The 25,167-nt window shown below is 59.7% G+C and overlaps 3 protein-coding genes across 5 annotated transcripts; all 3 read left to right on the forward strand.

The window, feature by feature from the left end:
- The first annotated feature begins 21 nt into the window (after positions 1–21).
- MDC1 (mediator of DNA damage checkpoint 1) lies at positions 22–9,424 on the forward strand. The gene is made up of 10 exons (XM_056510808.1): positions 22–71; positions 903–3,681; positions 3,936–4,154; positions 4,954–5,139; positions 5,766–5,891; positions 6,602–6,712; positions 7,117–7,203; positions 7,332–7,461; positions 9,063–9,235; positions 9,404–9,424. Exons 1-10 carry the CDS (start codon positions 58–60, stop codon positions 9,422–9,424), a joined length of 3,846 nt encoding a protein of 1,281 aa, XP_056366783.1. The 5' UTR covers positions 22–57.
- Positions 8,957–15,067, forward strand: CCHCR1 (coiled-coil alpha-helical rod protein 1). Of its 3 annotated transcripts, none has more exons than XM_056510273.1 (10): positions 8,957–9,278; positions 11,044–11,165; positions 11,333–11,618; positions 11,756–11,845; positions 12,109–12,210; positions 12,540–12,613; positions 13,324–13,427; positions 13,947–13,992; positions 14,084–14,232; positions 14,444–15,066. In XM_056510273.1, the coding sequence occupies exons 2-10, from the start codon at positions 11,059–11,061 to the stop codon at positions 14,554–14,556; spliced, it is 1,071 nt and encodes a 356-aa protein (XP_056366248.1). In that variant the 5' UTR covers positions 8,957–9,278; positions 11,044–11,058; the 3' UTR covers positions 14,557–15,066. The 3 variants fall into 3 exon arrangements, with proteins under 3 accessions (XP_056366248.1, XP_056366251.1, XP_056366249.1); XM_056510274.1 differs by lacking the exon at positions 8,957–9,278 and adding an exon at positions 10,731–10,791; XM_056510276.1 differs by lacking the exon at positions 14,084–14,232 and having other exon boundaries at positions 14,444–15,067.
- Positions 15,068–19,990: 4,923 nt separating this feature from the next.
- On the forward strand, positions 19,991–22,841 carry LOC130263303 (uncharacterized). The gene is made up of 3 exons (XM_056510809.1): positions 19,991–21,016; positions 21,047–21,378; positions 21,969–22,841. The coding sequence occupies exons 2-3, from the start codon at positions 21,235–21,237 to the stop codon at positions 22,839–22,841; spliced, it is 1,017 nt and encodes a 338-aa protein (XP_056366784.1). The 5' UTR covers positions 19,991–21,016; positions 21,047–21,234.
- The last annotated feature ends 2,326 nt before the right edge of the window (positions 22,842–25,167 follow it).

Raw genomic sequence — 25,167 nt, forward strand, 5'->3', positions numbered from 1 at the left:
GCGTGAGCGCGCGGAGGGAGCGGCCAATGGGAGCGCGCGGAGCGGGGCCCGGCGGTGATGGCGCGGGAGGGGTGAGCGGGGGGCTGCGGCCGCTTTTGGGGGAACCCGAGGGAATTTGGGGCGATTTGGGGCCCGGGAGGGTTCTGACATCCCCTGGAGGGATTTAGGGGTCACAGAAAGGGTTGGAAGGGTTCTTGGTGGGGGTTGGCGCTTCGTGTGGGGAGTTTTGGGGGATTCCTGAGGGAGATTGAGGAGAGTCTCTGAGGGGGGCCGGAGGTTCCTGAGGAAAGTTTGGGGTCTCTGAGGGAAGTTCGGGGGCTTGGTTTGGGAATCTCGGGGTTTCCGGAGAGAAATTTGGGGTTTCCGGAGAGAAATTAGGGGGTCCCTGAGGTAGGCTGGGTGTTTGTGAGGGAAGTTTGGCGGTTCCGTGAGGGGAGTTTGGGGTTCCTGAGGTGGATTTCGGGTTCCTGAGGTAGATTTGGGGGTTCCGTGAGGGAACCTGGGGTTCCCTGAGGGAATTTTGGGGTTCCCTGAGGGAACTTTGGGGTTCCAGAGGAAATTCGGGGGTTTTGAGGGAATTTGGGGGTTCTCTGAGGAAATTTGAGGTTCTTGAAGTAAATTTGGAGGTTCCATGAATAAATTTGGGGTTCCTGAGGTGGGTTTTGGGTTCTCTGAGGGGATTTGGGGTTTCTGAGGAGGATTTGGTGAATTTTGGGTCTCTTGGGGGATCCTTGTGGGATTCTGGGATGTTTGGGCGCAGCTCAGGGAGTTTTGGGGGGTCCCTGGGACATTTTTGGGTTCCTGGGACAATTCTTGGGCATTGTGGGGTTTCCTGGGAGGATTTTTGGGGTTTTTGGAGGATCCTGAACTCCCCAACTCTCCCCCCCCCCATCCTTTTCCAGTGCCCTGGAGGATCCAGCTGTGCCCCCAGATGTTGGACCCCCCCAAAAACACCTGCCCCGCCGCCGGGGTTCCCCAGATGTGGCGGCGGAGACCCCGGGTCCAGATGTTGGGGACCCCGAAACGCCCGGAGCGGCGCCAGATGTGGCGGATCCAGATGTGCCGTGGGCCGAAAGCGACAGCGACACAGACGTGGGCGAGGGGGATCCAGATGTGGAGCCCCCAAAACGGCTCAAGTTGACCCAGAACGTGCCCGAAACTCCAGATGTGGGGCTGAGGACCCCAAATCCAGATGTTCCGTGGCTTAAAAACGGGTGTGGGGCACAGCTGGTGGACAGTGACACAGATGTGGAGGAGGGGGATCCAGATGTGCAGCCCCAAAACCAGCTGAAAGCGACCCAAAACATCCCAGAAACTCCAGATGTGGTTTCAAAGACCCCAGGTCCAGATGTTTTGGCCCCAAAAACGCAGCGTGGGGCGCAGCTGCTGGACAGTGACACAGATGTGGAGGAGGACAGCGAAAATCCAGATGTGCAGCCCCAAAAACAGCTGAAAATCACCCAAAACGTGGCTGGGATTACAGATGTGGAGAGCCCAAATCCAGCTGTGGAAACGCCCAAAATCAGGGGCTGGGGGCTGCTGGTGGAGAGTGACACAGATGTGGAGGAGGAGGAAGATCCAGATGTGCAGCCCCAAAAACAGCTCAAATTGACCCAAAATGTGCCAGAAACTCCAGATGTGGGGCTGAGAGCCCCAAATCCAGATGTGGTGGGCCCGAAACTCCACCCCCAGCTGCTGCTGCTGGGCAGCGACACAGATGTGGAGGATGAGGACGACGCAAATCCAGATGTGCAGCCCCGGAAAAGGCTCAGGGCGACCCGGAGGGTGTCTGAGAGTCCAGATGTGGTGGCAGAAACCCAAAATCCAGATGTGGACAGGCCCAAAATCGGGCACGGGGCGCTGATGGTGGACAGCGACACAGATGTGGAGGAGGATCCAGATGTGCAGCCCCCGAAAAGGCTGAGAATTACCCAGAACGTGCCCGGGACTCCAGATGTGCGGCTGGGAGCACCATATCCAGATGTTCCAGATCCCAAAATCGGGTCACAGGCATTCCTGGTAGAGGAGAGTGACACAGATGTGGAGGAGGATCCAGATGTGCAGCCCCCAAAACTGGTGACAATGACCCAGAACATGCCTGATACTCCAGATGTGGAAGCAAAGGCTCAAAATCCAGATGTTCCAGATCCCAAAATCGGGTCACAGGCATTCCTGGTAGAGGAGAGTGACACAGATGTGGAGGAGGATCCAGATGTGGAACCCCCAAAACGGCTGACAATGACCCAGAACACACCTGAAACTCCAGATGTGGATGCAAAGACCCCAAATCCAGATGTTCCAGGCCCCAAAATCGGGTCCCAGGCACTGCTGGAGGACAGTGACACAGATGTGGAGGAGGAGGGGCCAGATCCAGATGTTGGATCCCCAAAAACCCCCAAACCAGCCCCGAACGCGCCCGAGACTCCAGATGTGAGGCCAAAAGGGCCGAATCCAGATGTTGGCAGCCCTGGATCCAGATGTGGAGCCCTGGTGGTGGAGAGCGACACAGATGTGGAGGAGGAGGAGCCGGATCCAGATGTTCAGCCCCCGAAAAGACAGAAAACGGCCCAAAACGTGCCCGAAAGCCCGAAAGGTCCAGATGTGGGACCAGATGTTGGGAGGCTCCAAAGCACAGCCAGAATTCCAGATGTGGAGGAGGGGTGGGATCCAGATGTGGCCACCCAGGTCTTCCTGCCCCCTAGTCCAGATGTGGGGAGCCCAAAAGAACTCAAAGTGACCCAGAGCCCACCCAAAATTCCAGATGTGGAGGAGGAAGAGGAGTCAGACCCAGATGTGGCCACCCAGCTGTTCCTGCCCTCTCCAGATGTTGGGAGCCCAGAAAGCCCCAGACTGGCCCAAAAAGACCCCGGAATTCCAGATGTGGAGGGGCCGCCCTCCCTGGATCCAGATGTGGCCACCCAGCTGTTCCTGCCCCCAAATCCAGATGTGGGGAGCCCAAAACGACCCAGAATTGCCCCAAACCCACCCAAAACTCCAGATGTGGAGGAGGAAATCCCAGATGTTGAGGAGGAAGAGGAATCTGATCCAGATGTGGCCACCCAGCTGTTCCTGTGCCCTAATCCAGATGTTAGAGCTCCAAAACGACTCACAATTACCCCAAAGCCACCCCACATTCCAGATGTGGAGGAGGAAGAGGAGGAGTCGGATCCAGATGTGGCCACCCAGCTGTTCTTGCCGTCTCCAGATGTTGAGAGCCCCCAAAAGGCCCCCAAAGACCCCAAAATTCCAGATGTGGAGGGGCCGCCCTCCTTGGATCCTGATGTGGCCACCCAGCTGTTCCTGCCCCCAAATCCAGATGTGGGGACCCAAAAACGACTGAAAATGACCCAGAGCCCACCCCAAATTCCAGATGTGGAAGAGGAAGATGAGTCAGGCCCAGATGTGGCCACCCAGCTGTTCCCGCCCCCAAATCCAGATGTTGGAAGCCCAAAACAACTCAAAATTGCCCCGAAGCCACCCGAAATTCCAGATGTGGAGGAGGAAGAGGAGGAGTCAGGCCCAGATGTGGCCACCCAGCTGTTCCTGGCCCCCGATCCAGATGTTGGGTCCCCGAAACCCCCCCTAAAACCGCCGGAAATTCCAGATGTGGCGGCGGTGGCCCCGGATCCAGATGTTGGGGGTGCCCCCGGCCCCGCCCAGGAGGCTCTGCCCACCCCGCAGGTGAATTTGGGGGGTCCTGAGGGGATTTTGGGGGTTCCCAGGTGAATTTTGGGGGTCTCAGGTGAAATTTGGGGTGTTCTATTTGAATTTTGGGGGTTCCCAGGGAAGATTTTGGGGTGAATTTGGGGGATTTTGGGGTCCCAAGTGGAATTTGGGGGATTTTGGGGTTTCCCAGATGAATTTTGGGATGAATTTAGCAGATTTTGGGGTTCCTGTTGCATTCTGGGATCCCCACCTTAGCTCCGCCCCTCCAGGTTCGGCGCAGTCAGCGATTGGCCGGGAGCTCCAGGCCCCACCCCCAGAGCAGCCGCAGCCAATCAGGGGCCGGGATTGCAGAGGCCACGCCCTTCGTGCCCATAAAAGGAAATGGGCTGGGCTTGGCCTCAGCCACGCCCCCACCAGTGGAGGAGCCAGCAGGGGGAGCCACGAGCCGGCTCCGCCCCCAGAGAGCAACGGGCCCCGCCCACATCCGGGTAAGGACCAGTATAAACCAGTATGGACCAGTATGGAGCAGTATAGAGCAGTATAGACCAGTATGGACCAGTATAAACCAGTATGGACCAGTATAGACCAGTATGGACCAGTATAGAGCAGTATAAGCCAGTATGGATCAGTGTGGACCAGTATAGACCGGTATAGAGCAGTACAGACCAGTATAGACCAGTATAAACCAGTATGGCGCAGTTCCCCCCATCTCCCCCGCTCTGTCCCCAGCTGCTCTTCCTTGGAGTGCTGGCACCTGGGGATGTCCCCAAAGTGTCCCCAGTGTCCCCTCAGGTGCTGTTCACTGACCTGGTGGCACTCAGTGATGTCCCCAGTGTCCCCTCAGGTGCTGTTCACTGGCCTGGTGGCACTCAGGGCTGTCCCCAGTGTCCCCAGTGTCCCCTCAGGTGCTGTTCACTGGCCTGGTGGCACTCAGAGCTGTCCCCAATGTCCCCAATGTCCCCCCAGGTGCTGTTCACTGGCCTGGTGGCACTCAGTGATGTCCCCAATGTCCCCTCAGGGGCTGTTCACTGGCCTGGTGGCACTCAGTGATGTCCCCAATGTCCCCAATGTCCCCTCAGGTGCTGTTCACTGGCCTGGTGGCACTCAGGGCTGTCCCCAATGTCCCCCCAGGTGCTGTTCACTGGCCTGGTGGCACTCAGTGATGTCCCCAATGTCCCCTCAGGTGCTGTTCACTGGCCTGGTGGCACTCAGGGCTGTCCCCAATGTCCCCCCAGGTGCTGTTCACTGGCCTGGTGGCACTCAGTGATGTCCCCAATGTCCCCCCAGGTGCTGTTCACTGGCCTGGTGGCCTCCCCCGCGCTGCTGGTGGCCCTGTCCTCGCTGGGTGGCACCGAGGCCAGCTCAGTGCGGGACTGCAGCCACCTGGTGACAGACGGGATCCGCAGGACCCTGAAGTTCCTCTGCGCCCTGGGGCGGGGCGTGGCCATCGTCACCCCCGAGTGGCTGCTGCAGGTGACAGAGGGGGGCTTGGGGGGGCTTGGGGACACTGGGGACACTCGGGGAGATTGGGGACAGTCAGGGGATTGTGGACAATCGGGGGGATTGGGGACAGTCAGGGGATTGGGGACAATCGGGGAGATTGGGGACACTGGGGACATTGGGGACACTGGGGACAATCGGGGGACTGGGGACACTGGGGACATTGGGGACACTGGGGACATTGGGGACAATCGGGGGATTGGAGACACTGGGGACATTGGGGACACTGGGGACAAGTCGGGGGGATTGGGGACACTGGGGACATTGGGGACACTGGGGACAATCGGGGGAATGGGCGATTGGGGACATTGGGGACACTGTGGGGTCAGTGACACTGAGGGGACATTGGGGACATTTGGGGGACTGGGGACATTGAGGGACATTTGGGACACTGTGGGGTCAGTGACATTGAGGGGACATTGAGGGGACGATGAGGGGAACTTGGTGACAACGAAGGGTTTGGGGACACGGAGAGGGGACTTGGGGACACTGGGGTGGCCTGGGGGACACGGTGGCTTTAGATGACAAGGGTGGGTGGCCCTGGGGACACGGGAGGAGAGGGGGCACTGGGGTGACCCCGGTGTCCCCGCTGTCCCCAGAGTTCCCACGGTGGCCGCCCGCTGTCGCCGGATCCCTTCCTGCCGCGGGACCCGCCCGTGGAGCGTCACTTCCGCTTCCGGCTGCGCGCGGCGCTGGCGCGGGCACGGAGCCAACCCCTGCTGCAGGTGACAGTGACGTCACTGCCCCCAATGTCACCTAGTGTCACCTGAGCCCAACCCCGGGCACGGGGCCAGCCCCTGCTGCAGGTGACAGTGACGTCACTGCCCCTAATGTCACCTAGTGTCACCTGAGCCCAACCCCGGGCACGGGGCCAACCCCTGCTGCAGGTGACAGTGACGTCACTGCCCCCAATGTCACCTAGTGTCACCTGAGCCCATCCCCGGGCACGGGGCCAGCCCCTGCTGCAGGTGACAGTGACGTCACTGCCCCAATGTCACCTAGGTCACCTGAGCCCAACCCCGGGCACGGGGCCACGCCCTGCCGCAGGTGACAGTGACGTCACTGCCCCTAATGTCACCTAGTGTCACCTGAGCCCAACCCCGGGCACGGGGCCATGCCCTGCCGCAGTGTCCTCAAATGTCCCCAAATGTCACCAATCCCCAAATGTCCCAAATCCCCCCCCTGCCCCCAATGTCCCCAGTGTCCCCCCAGTGTCCCCACTGTCCCCTCTGTCCCCTCTGTTCCCTCAGTGTCCCCAATGTCCCCCTCTGTCCCCACTGTCCCCTCAGTCCCCTCAATGTCCCCTCAATGTCCCCAATGTCCCCAGTGTCCCCACTGTCCCCTCTGTCCCCACTGTTCCCTCAGTGTCCCCAGTGTCCCCCTCTGTCCCCCTCTGTCCCCTCAATGTCCCCTCAATGTCCCCCTCTGTCCCCAGGGGTACCAGGTCCATGTCACCCCCAGTGTGCAGCCGTGTCCCCAGGACATGAGGGACATTGTCACCTGCTGCGGTGGCACCTTCCTGCCAGAGCCACCGCGGGAGCGCCGGGTGAGGGGACAGCGGGGACAGGGGGGAATTGGGGGGCATTGGGGACACTGGGGACACTGGGGGACATTTGGGGGATTGGGGACAGTGGGGACACTGGGGACACTGGGGGACATTTGGGGGACTGGGGACAGTGGGGACACTGAGGGGACATTGGGGGGACATTGGGGACATTTGGGCATTATTGGGGTTTTTGGTTTTTTTGGGGGCATTTGCGGTTTTTTGGGGGTTTTGGGGGTTTCTGGGGTAATTGGAGGTTTTGGGGTCTTCGGGGTTTTGGGTTTTTTTGGGGTTTTTGGGTTTTTTTGTTGTTTTTTTTTTTTTTTTTTTCTGTTTCTCACCGGGTTTTTTGGCGTTTTTGTGGTTTTTTATAATTTTTGGGATTTCTAACCCCCTGTCTCCCCCAGCCCGGTGTCCTGGTGATCTCCTGCCCGCAGGACCGCCCGCTCTGGGTTTTTTGGGATTTTTTGGAGATTCTCACCGGGTTTTATGGGGTTTTTTGGGTTTTTTTTGGGATTTTTTCACCGGTTTTTTTGGGTTTTCTGTATTTTTTTTATAATTTTTGGGATTTCTAACTGCATTTCTCCCCCAGCCCGGTGTCCTGGTGATCTCCTGCCCGCAGGACCGCCCGCTCTGGGCTCCGTTCGTGGCCGCGCGGCTCCCGCTGCTCTCGCCCGAGTTTCTCCTCTCGGGGGCGCTGCGGCAGCGCCTCGAGCTCGCCCCGTTCCTGCTCGCCCCCCTGGAGCCCCCCAGTCCCACCCAAAAAACACCCAATCCCACCCAAACGCGAAAAAACCCCGAGCAAAAAACCCCAACAGCAAAAAACCCCGCTCAAAAAAACCCAAATCCCGCCCCAAAATCAAAAAATCCCCATCAAAACCCGCCAAATTCCACCCAAAATTCAAAAAGTTCCGCTCAAAAAACCCCAAATGCCACCACAAAATCAAAAAGTTCCGCTCAAAAAACCCCAAACTCCGCCCAAAAATCGAAAAATTCCGAAGGAAAACCCTCAAATTCCACCCCGAAATTAAAAAATTCCCATCAAAACCCGCCAAATTCCACCCAAAAAACCCCAAATTCCTCCCAAAAATCAAGAAATTCCAGACAAAAAAACCAAGATCCCGCCCAGAGAACCCCAAATTCTGCCCAAAATTTAAAAAATTCCGCTCAAAAAACCTCAAATTCCACCCAAAATCATAAAAATTCCGCTCAAAAATCCCCAAATCCCACTCAAAAAAATCCAAATCCCACCCAAAAGTCCCAAAATTTGGCCCAAAACCCCAAAAATCCCGCCCAGAAAACCCCAAATTCTTCCCAAAACCACAAAAATCCCGCTCAAAAAACCACAAATTCTTCCCAAAAATCCCAAAATTCTGCCCAGAAAACCCCAAATCCCCCCCAAAAAAACCCAAACCCCAATTTTGGGGTCCCATATCCCCCCCTGCATCCCCCCCAGGAGCTCCCCCGGACCCGGAGCGGGTGGAGACCCCCCCAAAAAAACCCCCAAAAAACCCCCCCAAAAAAACCACATTCCAGGACCCCCCAAAAATCCCCAAATCCCGCCCCAAAAACCCCAAATTCTTCCAAAAAATCCAAAAATTCTTCCCAAAAAAACCCAAATCCCCCCCAAAAAACCCAACCCCAGCCCGGCCCCGATTTTAGGGGCTCCACTCCCCCCCCGAGTCCCCCCAGAACCCGGAGCGGGCGGAGACCCCCCCAAAATCCCCCCCAAAAAAACACAAATTCAGGGAAACCCCAAAAAACCTCAAATTTACCCCAGAAATCCCCAAATCCCCCCAGAAAAGCCCCAAAACGACCCCGGGGTCACTCCGAGGATCGCGACCCCGATTTTGGGGTTCAGGAGCCCCCCCGGACCCGGAGCCGCCGGGGACCCCCCCAAAATCCCCCCCCAAAAAAAACAAATTCAGGGAAACCGCAAAAAACCCCAAATTTACCCCAAAACCCCCCAAATCCCCCCCAAAAGCGACGTCGGGGTTCTCCTCCCACCCCCACCCCCAGTTTTGGGGAGCCCCCCCCGAGCCCCCCCCGCACCCGGAGCCGCCGGGACCCCCCGAAATCTGGGGGGGCCCCAATAAAGTGAATTTGGGGCTTTTGGAATCTGGGGGATTTGGGTGAAAAAGAATCCGGAATTTGGGGGGATTTGGGGGTTTTGGAATTTGGGGTGCAAAAAAAATTCGGGATTTGGCGGGGGAGAGGGGTTGGGGACATTTTTTGGGGACACTTGGGAACCCCCGTGGGAATTTGGGGACACTTTGGGGACACCAAAGTGAGACTTTTGGCTTTAGCCCCGCCCCTTCCGCCCTCAGCCAATCAGCGCTCTCGTGATTAGCAGCGCATGGAAGGCGGGACTTCCGCTACCATGGCAACGCGCGGCTCAGGTCGCCACGGCAACGGGTGAAAGCGCCTCCGGTCTCTCTTCCCGCCTTTGCCGCTCTCAGCCAATCAGCGCTCGCCAATGGTGCCGTCAAAGGGCGGGAGCGGCGTTGCAACCCAGTGGTTGCCACAGTAACAGGGGCGGCCGGTCCTGAGGCGGGAAAAGCGAGAAAAGGTAAAAAATGGACGGAAAAAAGAAACCGGAATTAGTGTGGGAGGGACTGGGAGTCACTAGGAGGTACTGGAATGGACTGGGAGCGACTGGGACCGCGACTTCCGGGATCTCATTTCCCCTTCCAGGTCCCCATTTCCCCCTCATGACCCCATTTCCCTTCCAGGACCCCATTTCGCCCTCAGGACCCCATTTCCTCTCTTCCAGGACCCCATTTCTCCCTCAGGGCCCCATTTCCCCCTCAGGACCCCATTTCCTCTCTTCCAGGACCCCATTTCCCCTCAGGGCCCCATTTCCCCCTCAGGACCCCATTTCTCCCTCAGGACCACATTTCCCCCCTCAGGACCCCATTTCCCCCCTCAGGACCCCATTTCCTCTCTCAGGATCCCATTTTCCCCCTCAGGACCTCATTTCCTTTCTTCCAGGACCCTATTTCCCCCTCAGGGCCCCATTTCCCCCTCAGGACCCCATTTCCCCCCTCAGGACCCCATTTCCCTTCCAGGACCCCATTTCCTTTCTTCCAGGACCCCATTTCCCCCCTCAGGACCCCATTTCTCCCTCAGGACCCCATTTCCCCCCTCAGGATCTCATTTCCCTTCCAGAACCCCATTACTCCCCTTCCAGGACCCCATTTCACCCTCAGGACCCCATTTCCCTTCCGGGACCCCATTTTCCCCCCTCAGGACCCCATTTCCCCCGTCAGGACTACATTTCCTTTCTTCCAGGACCCATTTCCCCCCTTCCAGGGCCCCATTTCTCCCCTCAGGACCCCATTTCCTTTCCAGAACCCCATTTCTCTCTCAGGACCCCATTTCCCCCCTTCCAGGACCCCATTTCCCCCCTCAGAACCACATTTCTCCCTCAGGACCCCATTTCCCCCCCTCCAGGACCCCATTTCTCTCTCAGGACCCCATTTCCCCCCTTCCAGGACCCCATTTCCCCCCTCAGAACCACATTTCTCCCTCAGGACCCCATTTCCCCCCCTCCAGGACCCCATTTCTCCCTCAGGACCCAATTTCCCTTCCAGGATCCCATTTCCCCCCTCAGGACCACATTTCCCCCCTCAGGACCCCATTTCCCCCCCGTCCAGGACCCCATTTCCCCCCTCAGGACCCCATTTCACCCTCAGGACCCCATTTCCCTTCCAGGACCTAATTTCTTCCTCAGGACGCCATTTCCCTTCCAGGATCCCATTTTCCCCCCTCAGGATCCCATTTCCCCCCTCAGGACCTCATTTCTCCCTCAGGACCCCATTTCCCTCCTTCCTAGGACCCCATTTCCCCCCTCAGGACCCCATTTCCCTTCCAGGACCCCATTTCCCCTTCCAGGACCCCATTTCCCCCTCAGGATCCCATTTCCCCCCTCAGGGCCCCATTTCCCTTCCAAGACCGATCCCCATGGCCGCCCCCCCATTCCCAATCGCGGTGTCTCATTGGTCAGAGGAAAAGGCGGGAACCGGATGTTGCCGCTTCTGAGTGGCTGAGGGGAAAGCGCCGGGGAATTGGGAGAGACTGAGGTGGACGGGGATGAGCTGGGGGGACTTAGAGCGACTGGGATGAACTGGGAGGGTCTGGGATGTACTGGGACAGAATGGGATGAACTGGGATTGACTGGGGGGTCGTGAAGAGGCTGAGAGGGACTGGGATGGACTGGGAGAGACTGGGATGGAGTGGGGGGAATTGGAAGGAACTGGGAGGGACTGGGATGAACTGGGACTGGGGACAGCCTACACTGGTCCATACTGGTCCTTACTGGGAACTGTCCCCAGACCCACAGGTCGCTGATGGCCGAGCCCCGCCCGGACCCTGGCAGTGATTCCCAGTGCTCCCAGTTCCGCCATTCCAGTATGGAAGGGCTCATCCCCCCCTCCCACTTTGTGCTGCGCTCCAGGTGAGGCTCCCAGTAACTCCCAGTAACACCCAGTAACTCCCAGTAACAACCCAGGAACTCCCAGTAACCTCCCAGTGCTCCCAGTAACACCCAGTAACAACCCAGTAACCTTTCAGTAACAACCCAGTAACTCCCAGTGCTCCCAGTATCCCCATTCCTCCATACAGATCCCTGGGGGCGGAGCTTGAAGCAGAAAAGGGGCGGAGCCAGCGATTGGAAGCAGAGCTGGAGGCAGAAAAGGGGCGGAGCCAAGCAATGAAGGTGGAGCTTGAGGTGGAAAAGGGGCGGAGCCAATCAGCAGAGAAGGAGCTCAATGCCCTGAGGGGGCGGAGCCAGCGATTGGAGGCGGAGCTGGAGGCAGAAAAGGGGCGGAGCCAAATGCTGGAGATGGAGCTGGAGGCGCTGAGGGGGCGGAGCCTGGGCAAAGAGGGGGCGGAGCCAAGCCCAGAGCAGGTGAGGGCTCCCACTAACTCCCAGTGCTCCCAGTAACCCGGAGGACATTGGGGACACACCTGGGGGTCCTCCAGGTGTATTTGGAGTCCCACCTGTGCTGTCCCAGGTGAGCTCATCCCTCACCTGTCTCTCCCCAGGTGCTGCTGGCCCGCTGGCGACAGAAGGTTTTCCAGCTGCTGCTGCAGGTGAGGCTGCACCGGAGCCAGGAGCTGCGGCTGCAGGGACAGGTGAGTGCACACCTGGGGCACCCCTGGGACAGGTGAGGGGGCACTGGGACAGGTGAAACACACCTGGGACACACCTGGGACAGGTGAGGGGACACTGGGACGGGTGAGATACACCTGGGACAGGTGTGGACACATACTGAGGGAGCGCAGGTAATCCTGCATGGGGACACCTGTGTCACACCTGTCCCAGGTGCACTCCGTGGGTGCTGCAGTGGTGTCACACCTGTCCCAGGTGTGTCTCACCTGTCTCTCACCTGTCCCAGGTGCGCTCTCTGGACGCTGCAGTCGCTGCCGGGTCCCGCCAGGTGTCGCTGTTGGAGCTGCAGCTGCGCCAAGGGGAGGAGGAGCTGAGGGGGGAGAGACAGGTGAGGGACACACCTGGGACAGGTGAGGGGCCATTTGAGAACACACCTGGGACAAGTGAGGGGACACACCTGGGATGGGTGAGAGACATCTGGGTCAGGTAAATACACCTGGGACAGGTAAATACACACCTGGGACAGGTAAATACACACCTGGGACACACATGAGACAGGTGAGGTACAACTGGGCCAGGTGAGGAGACATTTGGGGACACGTTGGGGACATTGGGGAAGCAACTGGGACAGGTGAGGGAACACTAGGGACACACCTGTGGCCGTCTGGGGACATTGGTGACACACCTGGTGACACCTGTGCCCGTTCCTGTTTCCAGGCCGTGTCCCAGCAGCGGCTCCGGGCAGAAGCGGCTGAGGAGCAACTGGGGAAACTGGGAGAGACCCTGAGCAGGTACTGGGGAAACTGGGAGAGACTGGGATGTCCCTGTCCCCAGGTCCCTGCTGTCCCTGTCCCTGTGGTGGCACTGTCACTGTCCCCTGCTGTCCCAGGTCCCTGCTGTCCCTGTCACTGTCCCTGTGGTGGCACTGGTGACACTGTCCCTGTCCCCAGGTCCCTGCTGTGGCTGTCCCTGTGGTGGCACTGGTGACACTGTCCCCTGCTGTCCCCAGGTCCCTGCTGTCCCTGTCCCTGTGGTGGCACTGTCCCCTGCTGTCCCAGGTCCCTGCTGTCCCTGTCCCTGTCCCTGTGGTGACACTGTCCCCTGCTGTCCCAGGTCCCTGCTGTCCCTGTCTCTGTCCCTGTGGTGACACTGTCCCCTGCTGTCCCAGGTCCCTGCTGTCCCTGTCTCTGTCCCTGTGGTGACACTGTCCCCTGCTGTCCCAGGTCCCTGCTGTCCCTGTCTCTGTCCCTGTGGTGGCACTGGTGACACTGTCCCCTGCTGTCCCAGGTCCCTGCTGTCCCTGTCCCTGTGGTGGCACTGGTGACACTGTCCCTGTCCCCAGGTCCCTGCTGTCCCTGTCCCTGTGGTGGCACTGTCCCTGTCCCCAGGTCCCTGCTGTCCCTGTCCCTGTCCCTGTGGTGACACTGTCCCCTGCTGTCCCAGGTCCCTGCTGTCTCTGTCCCTGTGGTGGCACTGGTGACACTGTCCCCTGCTGTCCCAGGTCCCTGCTGTCCCTGTCCCTGTCCCTGGCCGGTGTCACTGCGGCTCTCGGGACTCTGGGGACGCTGAGCGAGCGCCTGGCACGGAACCGGGACCGGCTGAGGGGTGAGGGACACTGGGGACACTGGGGGGACAGTGGGGACACTGGGGACACTGAGGGGACACTGAGGGGACAGTGGGGACACTGGGGACACTGAGGGGACAGTGGGGACACTGAGGGGACACTGGGGGGACAGTGGGGACACTGGGGACACTGAGGGGACAGTGGGGACACTGAGGGGACAGAGGGGACACTGGGGACACTGAGGGGAGAGTGGGGACACTGAGGGGACACTGGGGGAACAGTGGGGACACTGAGGGGACAGTGGGGACAGTGGGGACACTGAGGGGACACTGGGGATACTGAGAGGACACTGGGGACACTGAGGGGACAATGGGGACACTGAGGGGACAGTGGGGACACTGAGAGGACAGTGGGGACACTGAGGGGAGAGTGGGGACACTGGGGACACTGAGGGGACAGTGGGGATACTGAGGGGCACCCTGGGGACACTGTGGGGTCATTGGGGACACGCTGTGGTGGCAGTGCCACTGTGCCTGTGCCAATGTCCCCTCTGTCCCCAGTGCTGGTGACATCAGGACGGCTCCGAGTGACAGCGAGGGACAGAGGGTGAGTGACACTGGGGTGACACTAAGGTGGCATTGGTAACACTGGGGTGAAACTGGTGACATCGGTGGCTTTGTCCCCTCCCTGTCCCCAGCGTGGTGACATCGCAGGTGACATCGGATCAGCCCCGGGGGTGGCACGCAGGTGACACCGGGGGTGGTGGCTCTGTCCCCAAGCTGTCACCCCAGTGTCACCCCCAGGTGACCCAGGGCGGGGACGGGAGCTGGACACACACGGACACAGGTGGGTGTGGCACTGAGTGTCACCAATGTCCCCAAGTGTCCCTAAATGTCCTGTACTGTGTCCCAAATGTGTCCCAAATGTGTCCCTAAATGTCCCAGTGTCCCAAATGTGTTCCCAGTGTCTCAAATGTCCTCTCAATGTCCCCAAATGTCCCCAGGTGTGTCTCCAATGTGTCCCCAGTGTCCCCTCAGTGTCCCCAATGTCCCCTCAGTGTCCCTGGCCCCGTTGCTGACACAGCTCCAGGCCCTCGGTGCCGCCATCCTTGGGGACAGCGGTGACGTCATCGGGGGGACAGCGGTGACATCATCAAGGGGAGAGCGGTGACGTCATTGGGGGACAGTGGTGCCATCATGGAGGGAACAGCAGCGACGTCATTGGGGGGGACAGTGGTGACGTCATTGAGGAACCAGCAGTGACGTCATCAGGGACACCGTGGTGCCACCAGGGGACAGTGGTGGCATCATCAGGGATGGTGATGACGTCATCAGGGTGCGTTGGCTTCATTGAGAGACCCATGATGTCACCAGGGACCGGTGATGTCATCAGGAAGGGATCACGTCATCGGGGAGTGATGATGTCATCAGTGACATCACAGGGACAACAGTGGTATCACTGGGGTGGTGATGACATCACGGTGACAAGATGATGTCACAACAGCGCCAACGACAACAATTACGGGGATGACGTCACAGCAATGGTGTCATGGTTACATTGATGATGTCACCGTGACAGTTACTGCGTCACAACAGGAGCGGCGATGTCACCATGGCAGTGATGACATCATGGCGTGGCCAGAAAGGGGCGGGGCCAACAATGGGGCTAAAATGGGAGCCTTGATCCCAAATCCTGGATCCCCAGGAACCCTGAATTCCAGATCCCAAATCCTGCTGGATCCCAAATGATCCCAAAAGCTTCTGGATCCCCCAAATCCAACCCAAATGGCCCCAAATCCCAAACCCTGGATTCTCAAAAACCCCAAATCCCGCTGGATCCCCAAACCCAACTCTGAACGATCCCAGATCCCAAATCGTGCTGGATCCCAAATGATCCCAAATCTGGATCCCAGGGAATGATCCCAAATGATCTCAAATCCCAAATCGTGGATCCCAGAAATCCCAGACCCCAAATCCTGATGGATCCCCCAAAACCGATTCCAAATCAGGGTCCTGGCAGGGCTAAGAGAGCCCTGAGGGATCAATCCGGGCCCTGAGGGGTTAAACCCCACCCCAAAAGGATCATCCAGGTCCTGGCAGGGCAAACACAGCCCTGAGGGACCAAACTCACCCCACAAACGCCTCCCAGGTCCTGGCAGGGCAAACACAGCCCTGAGGGACCAAACCCCGCCCCACAAACGCCTCCCAGGTCCTGGCAGGGCAAACACAGCCCTGAGGGACCAAACCCCGCCCCACAAACGCCTCCCAGGTCCTGGCAGGGCAAACACAGCCCTGAGGGACCAAACCCCGCCCCACAAACGCCTCCCAGGTCCTGGCAGGGCTAACACAGCCCTGAGGGACCAAACCCCGCCCCACAAACGCCTCCCAGGTCCTGGCAGGGCAAACACAGCCCTGAGGGACCAAACTCACCCCACAAACGCCTCCCAGGTCCTGGCAGGGCAAACACAGCCCTGAGGGACCAAACTCACCCCACAAACGCCTCCCAGGTCCTGGCAGGGCAAACACAGCCCTGAGGGACCAAACTCACCCCACAAACGCCTCCCAGGTCCTGGCAGGGCAAACACAGCCCTGAGGGACCAAACCCCGCCCCACAAACGCCTCCCAGGTCCTGGCAGGGCAAACACAGCCCTGAGGGACCAAACCCCGCCCCACAAACGCCTCCCAGGTCCTGGCAGGGCTAACACAGCCCTGAGGGACCAAACCCCGCCCCACAAACGCCTCCCAGGTCCTGGCAGGGCTAACACAGCCCTGAGGGACCAAACCCCGCCCCACAAACGCCTCCCAGGTCCTGGCAGGTCCCTCCCTCCCCCGAGCCTCGACGCCCTCGTCCCGCGGAGCTGCGGGCGGAGCCTCGGGCGGGAGCGCGATGGAGCCGCAGGTGGGAGCCCCAAAATCCCGCGGGGGGTCGGGGGATTTGGGGGGGATTTTGGGGGGTTTTTTGGGATATTTTTGGATTTTCTGGGATTTTTTGGGGGATTTTTTGGGGAAGTGTGGAAGGGAAAAGGGAAGTGGAAAGTTCCGGAGTCTCCGGGGAGTTGGGAGTGGGAGGGGAGGGGGAAAAGGGGGGAGGGACCCCCCAAAATTCCTGAGGAGAGTCGGGGGGGGTCCCCAAAATCTGAGCTGGGGATCGGGGAACCCCAAACCCCCCTGGACACGTGCCTGGGAAACCCCAAAATCTCACCTTGGGCATTTGGGAAACCCCAAATCCTTGGGAATTCCCAAATGGGAAACCCCAAATCCTTGGGAATTCTCATCCAGGAAACCCAAAATCCTTGGGAATTCCCAAATGGGAAACCCCAAATCTTTGGGAATTCTCATCCATGAAATCCCAAATCCTTGGGAATTCCCAAATGGTAAACCCCAAATCTTTGGGAATTTTCACCTGGGAAACCCCAAATCTTTGGGAATTCTCATCCATGAAATCCCAAAGCCTTGGGAATTCTCATCCAGGAAGCCCCAAATCCTTGGGAATTCTCACCTGGGAAACCCCAAAATCTTACCTGGGGAACTGGGAACCCCAGAACCCCCCTGGACACCTGCCTGGGAAACCCCAAATCTTTGGGAATTTAGGAATTCCCAAATGGGAAACCCCAAATCTTTGGGAATTCTCACTTGGGAAACCCCAAAACCTCACCTGGGATCCCCTAAAATCTCACCTGGGAACCCGGGAACCCCAAAACCCCCCTGGACCTGCACCTGGGAAACCCCAAATCCTTGGGAATTCTCAATTGGGAAACACCAAAATCTCACCTGGGGACCCCAAAACCCCCCTGGACCTTTGCCTGGGAACCCCCAAAATCTCCCCTTGGACACCTGGGAAACCCCAAATCTTTGGGAATTCTCAACTGAGAAACCCCAAACCTCACCTGGGACCTCCCAAATTCCTCCCAGAACCCTTCAAATCTTGCCTGGGACACCCCAAAATCTCCTCAGAACCCCCCCAAACTCTGCCTGGGATCCCCCAAATCCCACCCAGAACCCCCCAAAATCTTTTCATAACCCTCTCAACTCCACCTGGGACCCCCCAAAATCTTCACAGAACCCCCCCAAACCTCACCTGGGAACCCCCAAAATCTCCTTAGGAACCCCAAAACCCCACCTGGGATCCCCCAAAAATCATCTCAGAACCCCCCAGACCCCACCCGGGACCCCTCAAACCCCACCTGGGACCCCTCAAACCCCACCTGGGACCCCTCAAACCCCATCTGAGACCCCCCAAAACCCACCCGGGACCCCCCGAACCTCACCCGGGACCCCCCAAACCTCACCTGGGACCCTTCAAACCTCACCCGGGACCCCCCAAACCTCACCCGGGACCCCCTCAAACCCCACCCGGGACCCCCCATATTTCCTCAGCACCCCCTAACTCCCCATTCTCTGCCCCAGCCGCGCCCCCCTGCCGCTCGCCCCGAGCTGGCCCACGCCAGCACCGCTCGCCACCGAGCCCTGGAGGCCCTGCGGGCCCTGGCCGAAGCCCTGGGGACACCGAGCAGCGTCCCCAGCGCGCTGGCCCGGGCCGAGGAGGAGCTGGCCCGGGCCCGGGGGGCGCTGGAGGAGCTGCGGGCGGCCCGCAAAGCCGAGCTGGGGCCGGCGGTGGCCCGGGGCGAGCTGGGGGACGAGGACGACGAGGAGCTGCGGACAGTCGCGGCCGTGGCCGAGGCGGCGGCGGCGGTGCTGCAGCGGGAGGAGGAGCGGGCGCGGCGCGGCCAGAGGTGGCTGTGGGCCGGGCACGGGCTGGCGGTGGGGCTGATGGTGCTGTGCGAGGCTGTGCGTGAGTATCCTCCAGTATGGACCAGTGTAGACCAGTATAGACCAGAATGGACCAGTATAACCAATATGGACCAGTATAACCAGTATAAAACAGTATAGACCAGTATAAACCAGTATAGACCAGTATGGACCAGTATAAAACAGTATAGACAAGTATAGACCTGTATCGACCAGTATAGACCAGTATGGACCAGTATAAACCAATATAGACCAGTATAAACCAGTATAGACCAGTATAAATGTATAACAGGTATGGGTTTGTATAGACCAGTATAAAGCAGTATAACCAGTATAAGCCAGTACAGACAAGTATAGACTGGTATGGACCAGTACAGACCAGTATAAACCACTATAGACCAGTATAAACCAACACACACCAGTTTGCGTGAGCTGGGCTCTGGGCTGGGCACAGGCTGGCACTGGGGTTGATGGTGCCATATGTGAGTAAAAACCAGTATAAACCAGTATACACTAGTATGGGTCAGTATAGACCAGTATAACCAGTGTGGACCAGTATAAATGTATAACCGGTATGGGTCTGTATAGACCAGTATAAAGCAGTATAACCAGTACAGACCAGTACAGAGCAGTGTGGACCAGTGGGAAGCACTACAGACCAGTAGAGACTTCCCCCTGCCCTGACCAGTATAGACCAGTATAGATTAGTTTGGACCAGTATAGACCAGTATGAATATCGACAGACAAGCAGGGACATCCCTCTGAACAGACCAGTATGGACCAGTTCAGACCAGTATAAACCAGTATGGACCAGTAGAGACCTTCCCCTACCCTGAGACTGGGACACTGGGCTGGCACTGGGAGCACTGGGATGGGACTGGGAGCACTTGGACAGCGACACTGGGACAGGATGGGAACACTGGGCTGGCACTGGGAGCACTGGGAGGGAACTGGTTTGGTGACACTGGGATGGTGACATTGGTATGGGGAGAATGAGGCGGTGACACTGGGATGGAACTAGTGGCACTGGGGTGAAACTGGGAACACTGGGCTGGCACTGGGAGCACTGGGATGGGACTGGGAGCACTGGGTTGTTGGCACTGGGACAGAATGGGGGACACTGGGAGGGAACTGGGAGCACTGGGATGGAATTGGGACAGGATAGGGGACACTGGGCTGGAGCTGGATTGGTGACACTGTGCTGATGGCACTGGGACGGTGACAGTGGGACAGAACTGGGGACACTGGGAGGGAACTGGTGACACTGGGCTGGTGACATTGGTATGGGGACAGTGGGGCGGTGGCACTAGGAGGGAACTGGTTTTGTGACATTGAGATGGTGACATTGGCACGGGGAGAATGGGGAGGTGGCACTGGGAGGGAACTGGTGACACTGGGACAGGATGGGGGACACGGGGATGGTGACACTGAGGACAGAACTGATGGCACTGGGTTGGTGGCATGGGGAGCTGGGCTGGTGGTGCTGGGATTGAACTGGGGACACTGGGGTGGTGACAGAGATATGGGGACAGTGGGGCAGTGGCACTGGGGGGGAACTGGTTTGGTGACATTGAGATGGTGACATTGGTGTGGGGACATTGGGGTGGTGGCAGTGGGAGGGAACTGGTGGCACTGGGACAGCACTGGGAACACTGGGACGCGACTGGGAGCACTGGGACACAACTGGGAGTACTGGGCTGGTGGCACTGGGACGGGACTGGTGGCGCTGGGCTGGCACTGGGGACACTGGGCTGGTGACATTGGTATGGGGACAGAGGGGTGGTGACACTGGGCTGGCACTGGGGACACTGGGCCGGCACTGGGAGCTCTGGGCTGTCGCCGTCCCCGTGCCCCCGGTGCCACCCCGGCTGTCCCCGTGTCCCCGCAGTGTCGCTGGACGCGGCGCGCGCCGCGCTGGGCGTGTCGCAGGACAGTCACCTGCTGCTGGCGCTGGCCGCGGTGGCCGTGTCCTGCCGGGTGGCCCTGCAGGCCCTGGCGACATCGCGGCGACACCTGAGCGCCGCCGCGCGCGAGCACCGCGCCACGGCGCAGCGCCTGCGACAGCGCGCGCGCCGCGCGGCCACCGCCCGGGCCAGCAGCGGGGCCACCGCGGCCACCGGCGCGGCCAGCGCCGCTGTCCTGGCGCGGCTGGAGGAGGTGACGCATCACCTGGGGACGCTGGTGGCCGCCGTCCGGCGCGACACGGCGGTGACGCCGTGGGGGACGTGGCAACAGGAATTCCGCGAGACCCGGCGGGCGCTCGGCGACATCGTGGTGGCCTTGGGGACACGGGAGGAGGGACACGAGGAGCTGGCGCGGCGGCTGGAGGGGGCGCTGGGGGCGCTGGGGGCGCGGGGACAGGGACAGGGACAGGGAGGGGACACGGGGGTGGCGCTGTGACGTGACCCCAGTGTGTCCCCAACAGGACCCCAATGTCCCCAACTTGATCCCAGTTTGTCCCCAGTGGGACCCCAGTGTGTCTCCAATGTCCCCAACAGGATCCCAATGTCCCCAGTGTCCCCAACATGATCCCAGTTTGTCCCCAGTGGGACCCCAGTGTGTCTCCAATGTCCCCAGCAGGACCCCAATGTCCCCAGTGTGTCCCCAGTGTCCCCACTGCAGGTGGCGCTGGCGGGGCGGGGACAGGCACAGGGAGGGGACACGGGGGTGGCGCTGTCACCACCTTGGGGACACCGCCGTGGCCTCGCCTTGGGGACAGCGGGGCCACCCCGAGGTGCCCTGTGTCCCGCTTTGGGTCACCGCGGTGTCCCCAAGTGTCACCCGCCTGACACCCGTGTGTCCTCAACAGGACCCCAAATGTCCCCAGCAAGACACCAATGTGTCCCCAGTGACTCCAGTGTGTCCCCAACAGGACCCCAAATGTCCCCAGCAGGATCCCAATGTGTCCCCAGTGACCCCAGTGTGTCCCCAACAGGACCCCAGTGTCCCCCCCAGTGTCCCCATGTGACCCCAACAGGACATCGGAGGGACATCGAGGCCATGTGGGGACACTCAGGGGACGTCGGGGGGACAGTTGGGGACATCGGGGGCACATTCGGGGACCCCGCGGTGGCTCCGCGGAGCGGGACGGTGACGTCACATGGCCCCGCCCCCTTCCGGCACCGCCACGTTCCTGCGTGTCCCCCCCGAGTGTCCCGCGTGTCACCCCCCCTGGAGTATCGCGTGTCCTCGAGTGTCCCCAGAGTGTCCCCGAGGTGTCGCCATGGCCATGGAGCTGCGAGAGGTGCGACAGCGGCGGCGCGGGGGCGGGAGGGGACAGGGGGACCGGGGGGGGGGGAGGACAGAGGGGACCCAGAGATGGCAGAGGGGACAAGAGAGCGTGGCGGGAACGGGGGAGGTGACAGAGGGGACAAGAGGAGGGGGACAGGGGACAGAGGGGTGGCAGAGGGAACAGAGGGGGTGTGGCAGAGGGGACAGAGGAGGACAGGCAGGGACAGAGGGGACAAATGGGGTGGCAGAGAGTGGCACGGGGTAGTAGAGGTGACAGAAGAGTGGCAGACGTGACAGCAGGAGTGACAAAGGGACAGAGGGGACAGGGGTGTGGCACAGGGCAGCAGAGGGGAGAGGGGGCGGCACAAGGGACAGGGGGGTGGCACGGGGTGGCAGAGAGGACAGAGAGGTGACAAAGGGACAGAGGGGACGGGGGTGGCACAGGGTGGCAGAGGGGGTGGTAGAGGGGTGGCACAGGGGACAAGGACGTGGCACAGGGCGGCAGAAGGGACAGGGGGGTGGCACAGGGGACAGAGGGGACAGCAGAGCCGTGCAGGGAGGGGACAGAGGCCACAAGTGCCACCTCCCCTGTCCCCTCCCCAGCTGTCCCGGGCCCTGCTGGAGTCGCAGGTGGCCGTGGTGGCCGCCCTGGGCCGGCTGGTGGCCACGGTGGCCGGGCCGGAGGGGGACGTGCTGCTGGCCGTGTCCCCAGAGTCCCTGCACAAAGCCCTGGACGCCTTCAGGGACCACCTCTGGGACACCCTGGCCGCCTTCGGGGCCACCCCGGGCCCCAGCCGGGCTGACGTGGCCGGCGCGGCCGGCGAGTGGCACCGCTCGGTGGCCGCGGTGGCCGACAGGTGGACAGAACTGGCCACCGAGGCCGTCCGGCTGGGTGAAGCCTGCGGGGCCGCGGTCATCAGCGAGAGAGAGGCGGCGGCCACCAGCTCCGGGCGGGCTGGAGACCTGGGGGACATCGTGAGGGCGTGGGCGAGCAGCCTGCGCGAGCTGGTGGCCACCGCCCGCAGGGTGCCGGTGGTCACGGACAAGGAGGAGGAGAAGGCGGTACTGGAGAGGCACAATACCAGGCTGGAGGAGGCCACCAAGGAGCTGAAGGGGGCTCTGAAGAGAGTGGAGGAATCCACGGTGGCCAGAAGCAAGGCCAGGGCGGCCGCCAGGAGGGCCGAGCGGGCGGCGGCGGCGCTGGGGCCGCTGCAGGGCCTGGTGGTCGCGTGTGCCGAGGCCATCGCCCTGCACCTGCGGCTGAGCCGCCGCGCCGGGGACACCGCGGCCGCCTTGGCCGAGGCCGAGCGGCTGCGGGAGGCCAGCGCCAGGCTGTTCACGCGTCACCTGCGGGGGACGCTTGGGGACATCCTCATGCTGCTCCCGAATGGCCCTGGTGGCCCCGGTGGCCACGCGGTGGCCCAGCGGTGCCAAAAAGCCATGGAGGACATCCCCAGCCTGCTGCGGGGAGAGTGATGTCACCGCTGTGACGTCACTGGGGACGGTGATATCACCAGGGGACATCGCTGGTGTCACTTGTCCCCTCCCTCGCGCGGGGTTTGAGACAAATTCAGGAAATTTTGTAAAATTTTGGATTAAAATTGTCCCCAAATCCTGATGGGAATTTATGGGGACAGGGAAATCCCCCTGAGGAGCCCCATTCCCAGTCCATCCCAGTCCAATCCCAGTTCAATCCCAGTCCATCTCATCCCAGTCCCTCCCAGTTCCCCCCCAGTCTATCCCAGTCCAATCCCTGTCCATCCCAGTCCAATCCCTGTCCCCCCCAGTCCCTCCCATCCCAATTCCTCCCAGTCCCTCCCTGTTCCCAGAACTGGGTTTGGTGGCCACAAGCCCGGACAAGCCGAGGCGACGCCCGGACCGGAGCAGCCAAAGCTGGGTGTGTTTGTTTGTGCACAGCTCTGCAATTAACTCGTTAATTACAGACAGTAATTAACGATAATTAATGTTCATTACAAACACCAAGAACTAATTCATGTTAATTACAAACACCAATAACTAATTAATAATGTTAATTACAATCACCAGTGGTGTGGCTGTGCTGGGAATGTTGGTTTGAGATTCATCCCAGTTCAGGGCTCTGGTCCCAGTTCAGGCTCTGGTCCCTGTCCACCCCATTTGCAGTCCATCCCAGTTCCCAGTTCATCCCAGTTCCCATCCCAGTCCCTCCCAGTTCCCAATTCCCAGACCATCCCAGTTCATCCCAGTTCCCAATTCCCAGTCCATCCGAATTCCCAGTCCCTCCCAGTTCCCTGTTCCCAGTCCATCCCAGTTCCCTGCTCCTTCCTTTTCCAGTCAATAAAAATCCAATCCGAACATTTGGCTGTGGCTGTGCTCACTGCGACACCGGTGCAGACCAGCTCCCAGTAAATCCCAGTCCAGTCCAGTCCAGTTCCCAGTTCATACCAGTTCCCAGTTCAGTTTCTGCTCCAAGGTCATTCCCAGTTCCCAGTCCATCCCTGTTCCATCCCAGTTCCCAGTTCAGTCTCTGCTCACAGTCCCTCCCAGTCCATCCCAATTCCCAATTCCCAGTTTATCCCAGTCCATCCCAGTTGCCAATCCATCCCATTTCCCACTTCCATCCCAATTCCCAGTCCATCCCAGTTCCCAGTGTGTGGAGGGATCTAGGTGTGACGTCACCAATCCCACCGAGGTGTGACGTCACCAACCCCAAATGTAACATCATTAATTCCCCAGGTGTGATGATGTCACACCTGTGACGCCACCTGGAGTCCCTGCACAGGTGGCTCCGTGCCCTCGAAGAGACATCACATGTCCAGGTGTTACATCACCTGTGCCCAGGTGTGACGTCACCTGTCAAAGTGTGACATTCCAGGTGTGACATTCTCTGTACAGGTGTATCTCAGGTGTATCTCAGGTGTGTCACTGCACACCTGTCCCCGCACAGGTGGCCCTGTGCCGCACGAAGCTGTCCCTGCATGTGAAGCGCCGTTCGCAGCCCGGGCAGGTGTAACACCCTCTGTACAGGTGTCACAGGTGTAACACTCTCTGTACAGGTGTCCCAGGTGTAACGCTCTCTGTACAGGTGTCACAGGTGTAACGCTCTCTGTACAGGTGTATCACAGGTGTAACACTCTCTGTACAGGTGTATCACAGGTGTAACGCTCTCTGTACAGGTGTATCACAGGTGTAACACTCTCTGTACAGGTGTCCTAGGTGTAACACTCTCTGTACAGGTGTATCACAGGTGTAACACTCTCTGTACAGGTGTATCACAAATGTAACGCTCTCCGTACGGGTGTCCCAGGTGTACCGCTCTCTGTACAGGTGCATCACAGGTGTAACACTCTCTGTACAGGTGTATCACAGGTGTAACACTCACCGTACAGGTGTCCCAGGTGTAACGCTCTCTGTACAGGTGTATCACAGGTGTAACACTCTCTGTACAGGTGTATCACAGGTGTAACACTCTCTGTACAGGTGTCCCAAGTGTAACACTCTCTGTACAGGTGCCCCCAGGTGTACCGCTCTCTGTACAGGTGTATCACAGCTGTAACACTCTCTGTACAGGTGTATCACAGGTGTAACACTCTCTGTACAGGTATCCCCAGGTGTAACGCTCTCTGTACAGGTATCACAGGTGTACCGCTCTCTGTACAGGTGTATCACAGGTGTAACACTCTCTGTACAGGTGTCCCAGGTGTACCGCTCTCTGTACAGGTGTATCACAGGTGTAACACTCTCTGTACAGGTGTCCCAGGTGTAACGCTCTCTGTACAGGTGTATCACAGGTGTAACCCTCTCTGTACAGGTGTATCACAGG

The sequence above is a fragment of the Oenanthe melanoleuca genome, chromosome 25 (assembly GCF_029582105.1).
Source record: "Oenanthe melanoleuca isolate GR-GAL-2019-014 chromosome 25, OMel1.0, whole genome shotgun sequence".
Classification (NCBI taxonomy): domain Eukaryota; kingdom Metazoa; phylum Chordata; class Aves; order Passeriformes; family Muscicapidae; genus Oenanthe; species Oenanthe melanoleuca.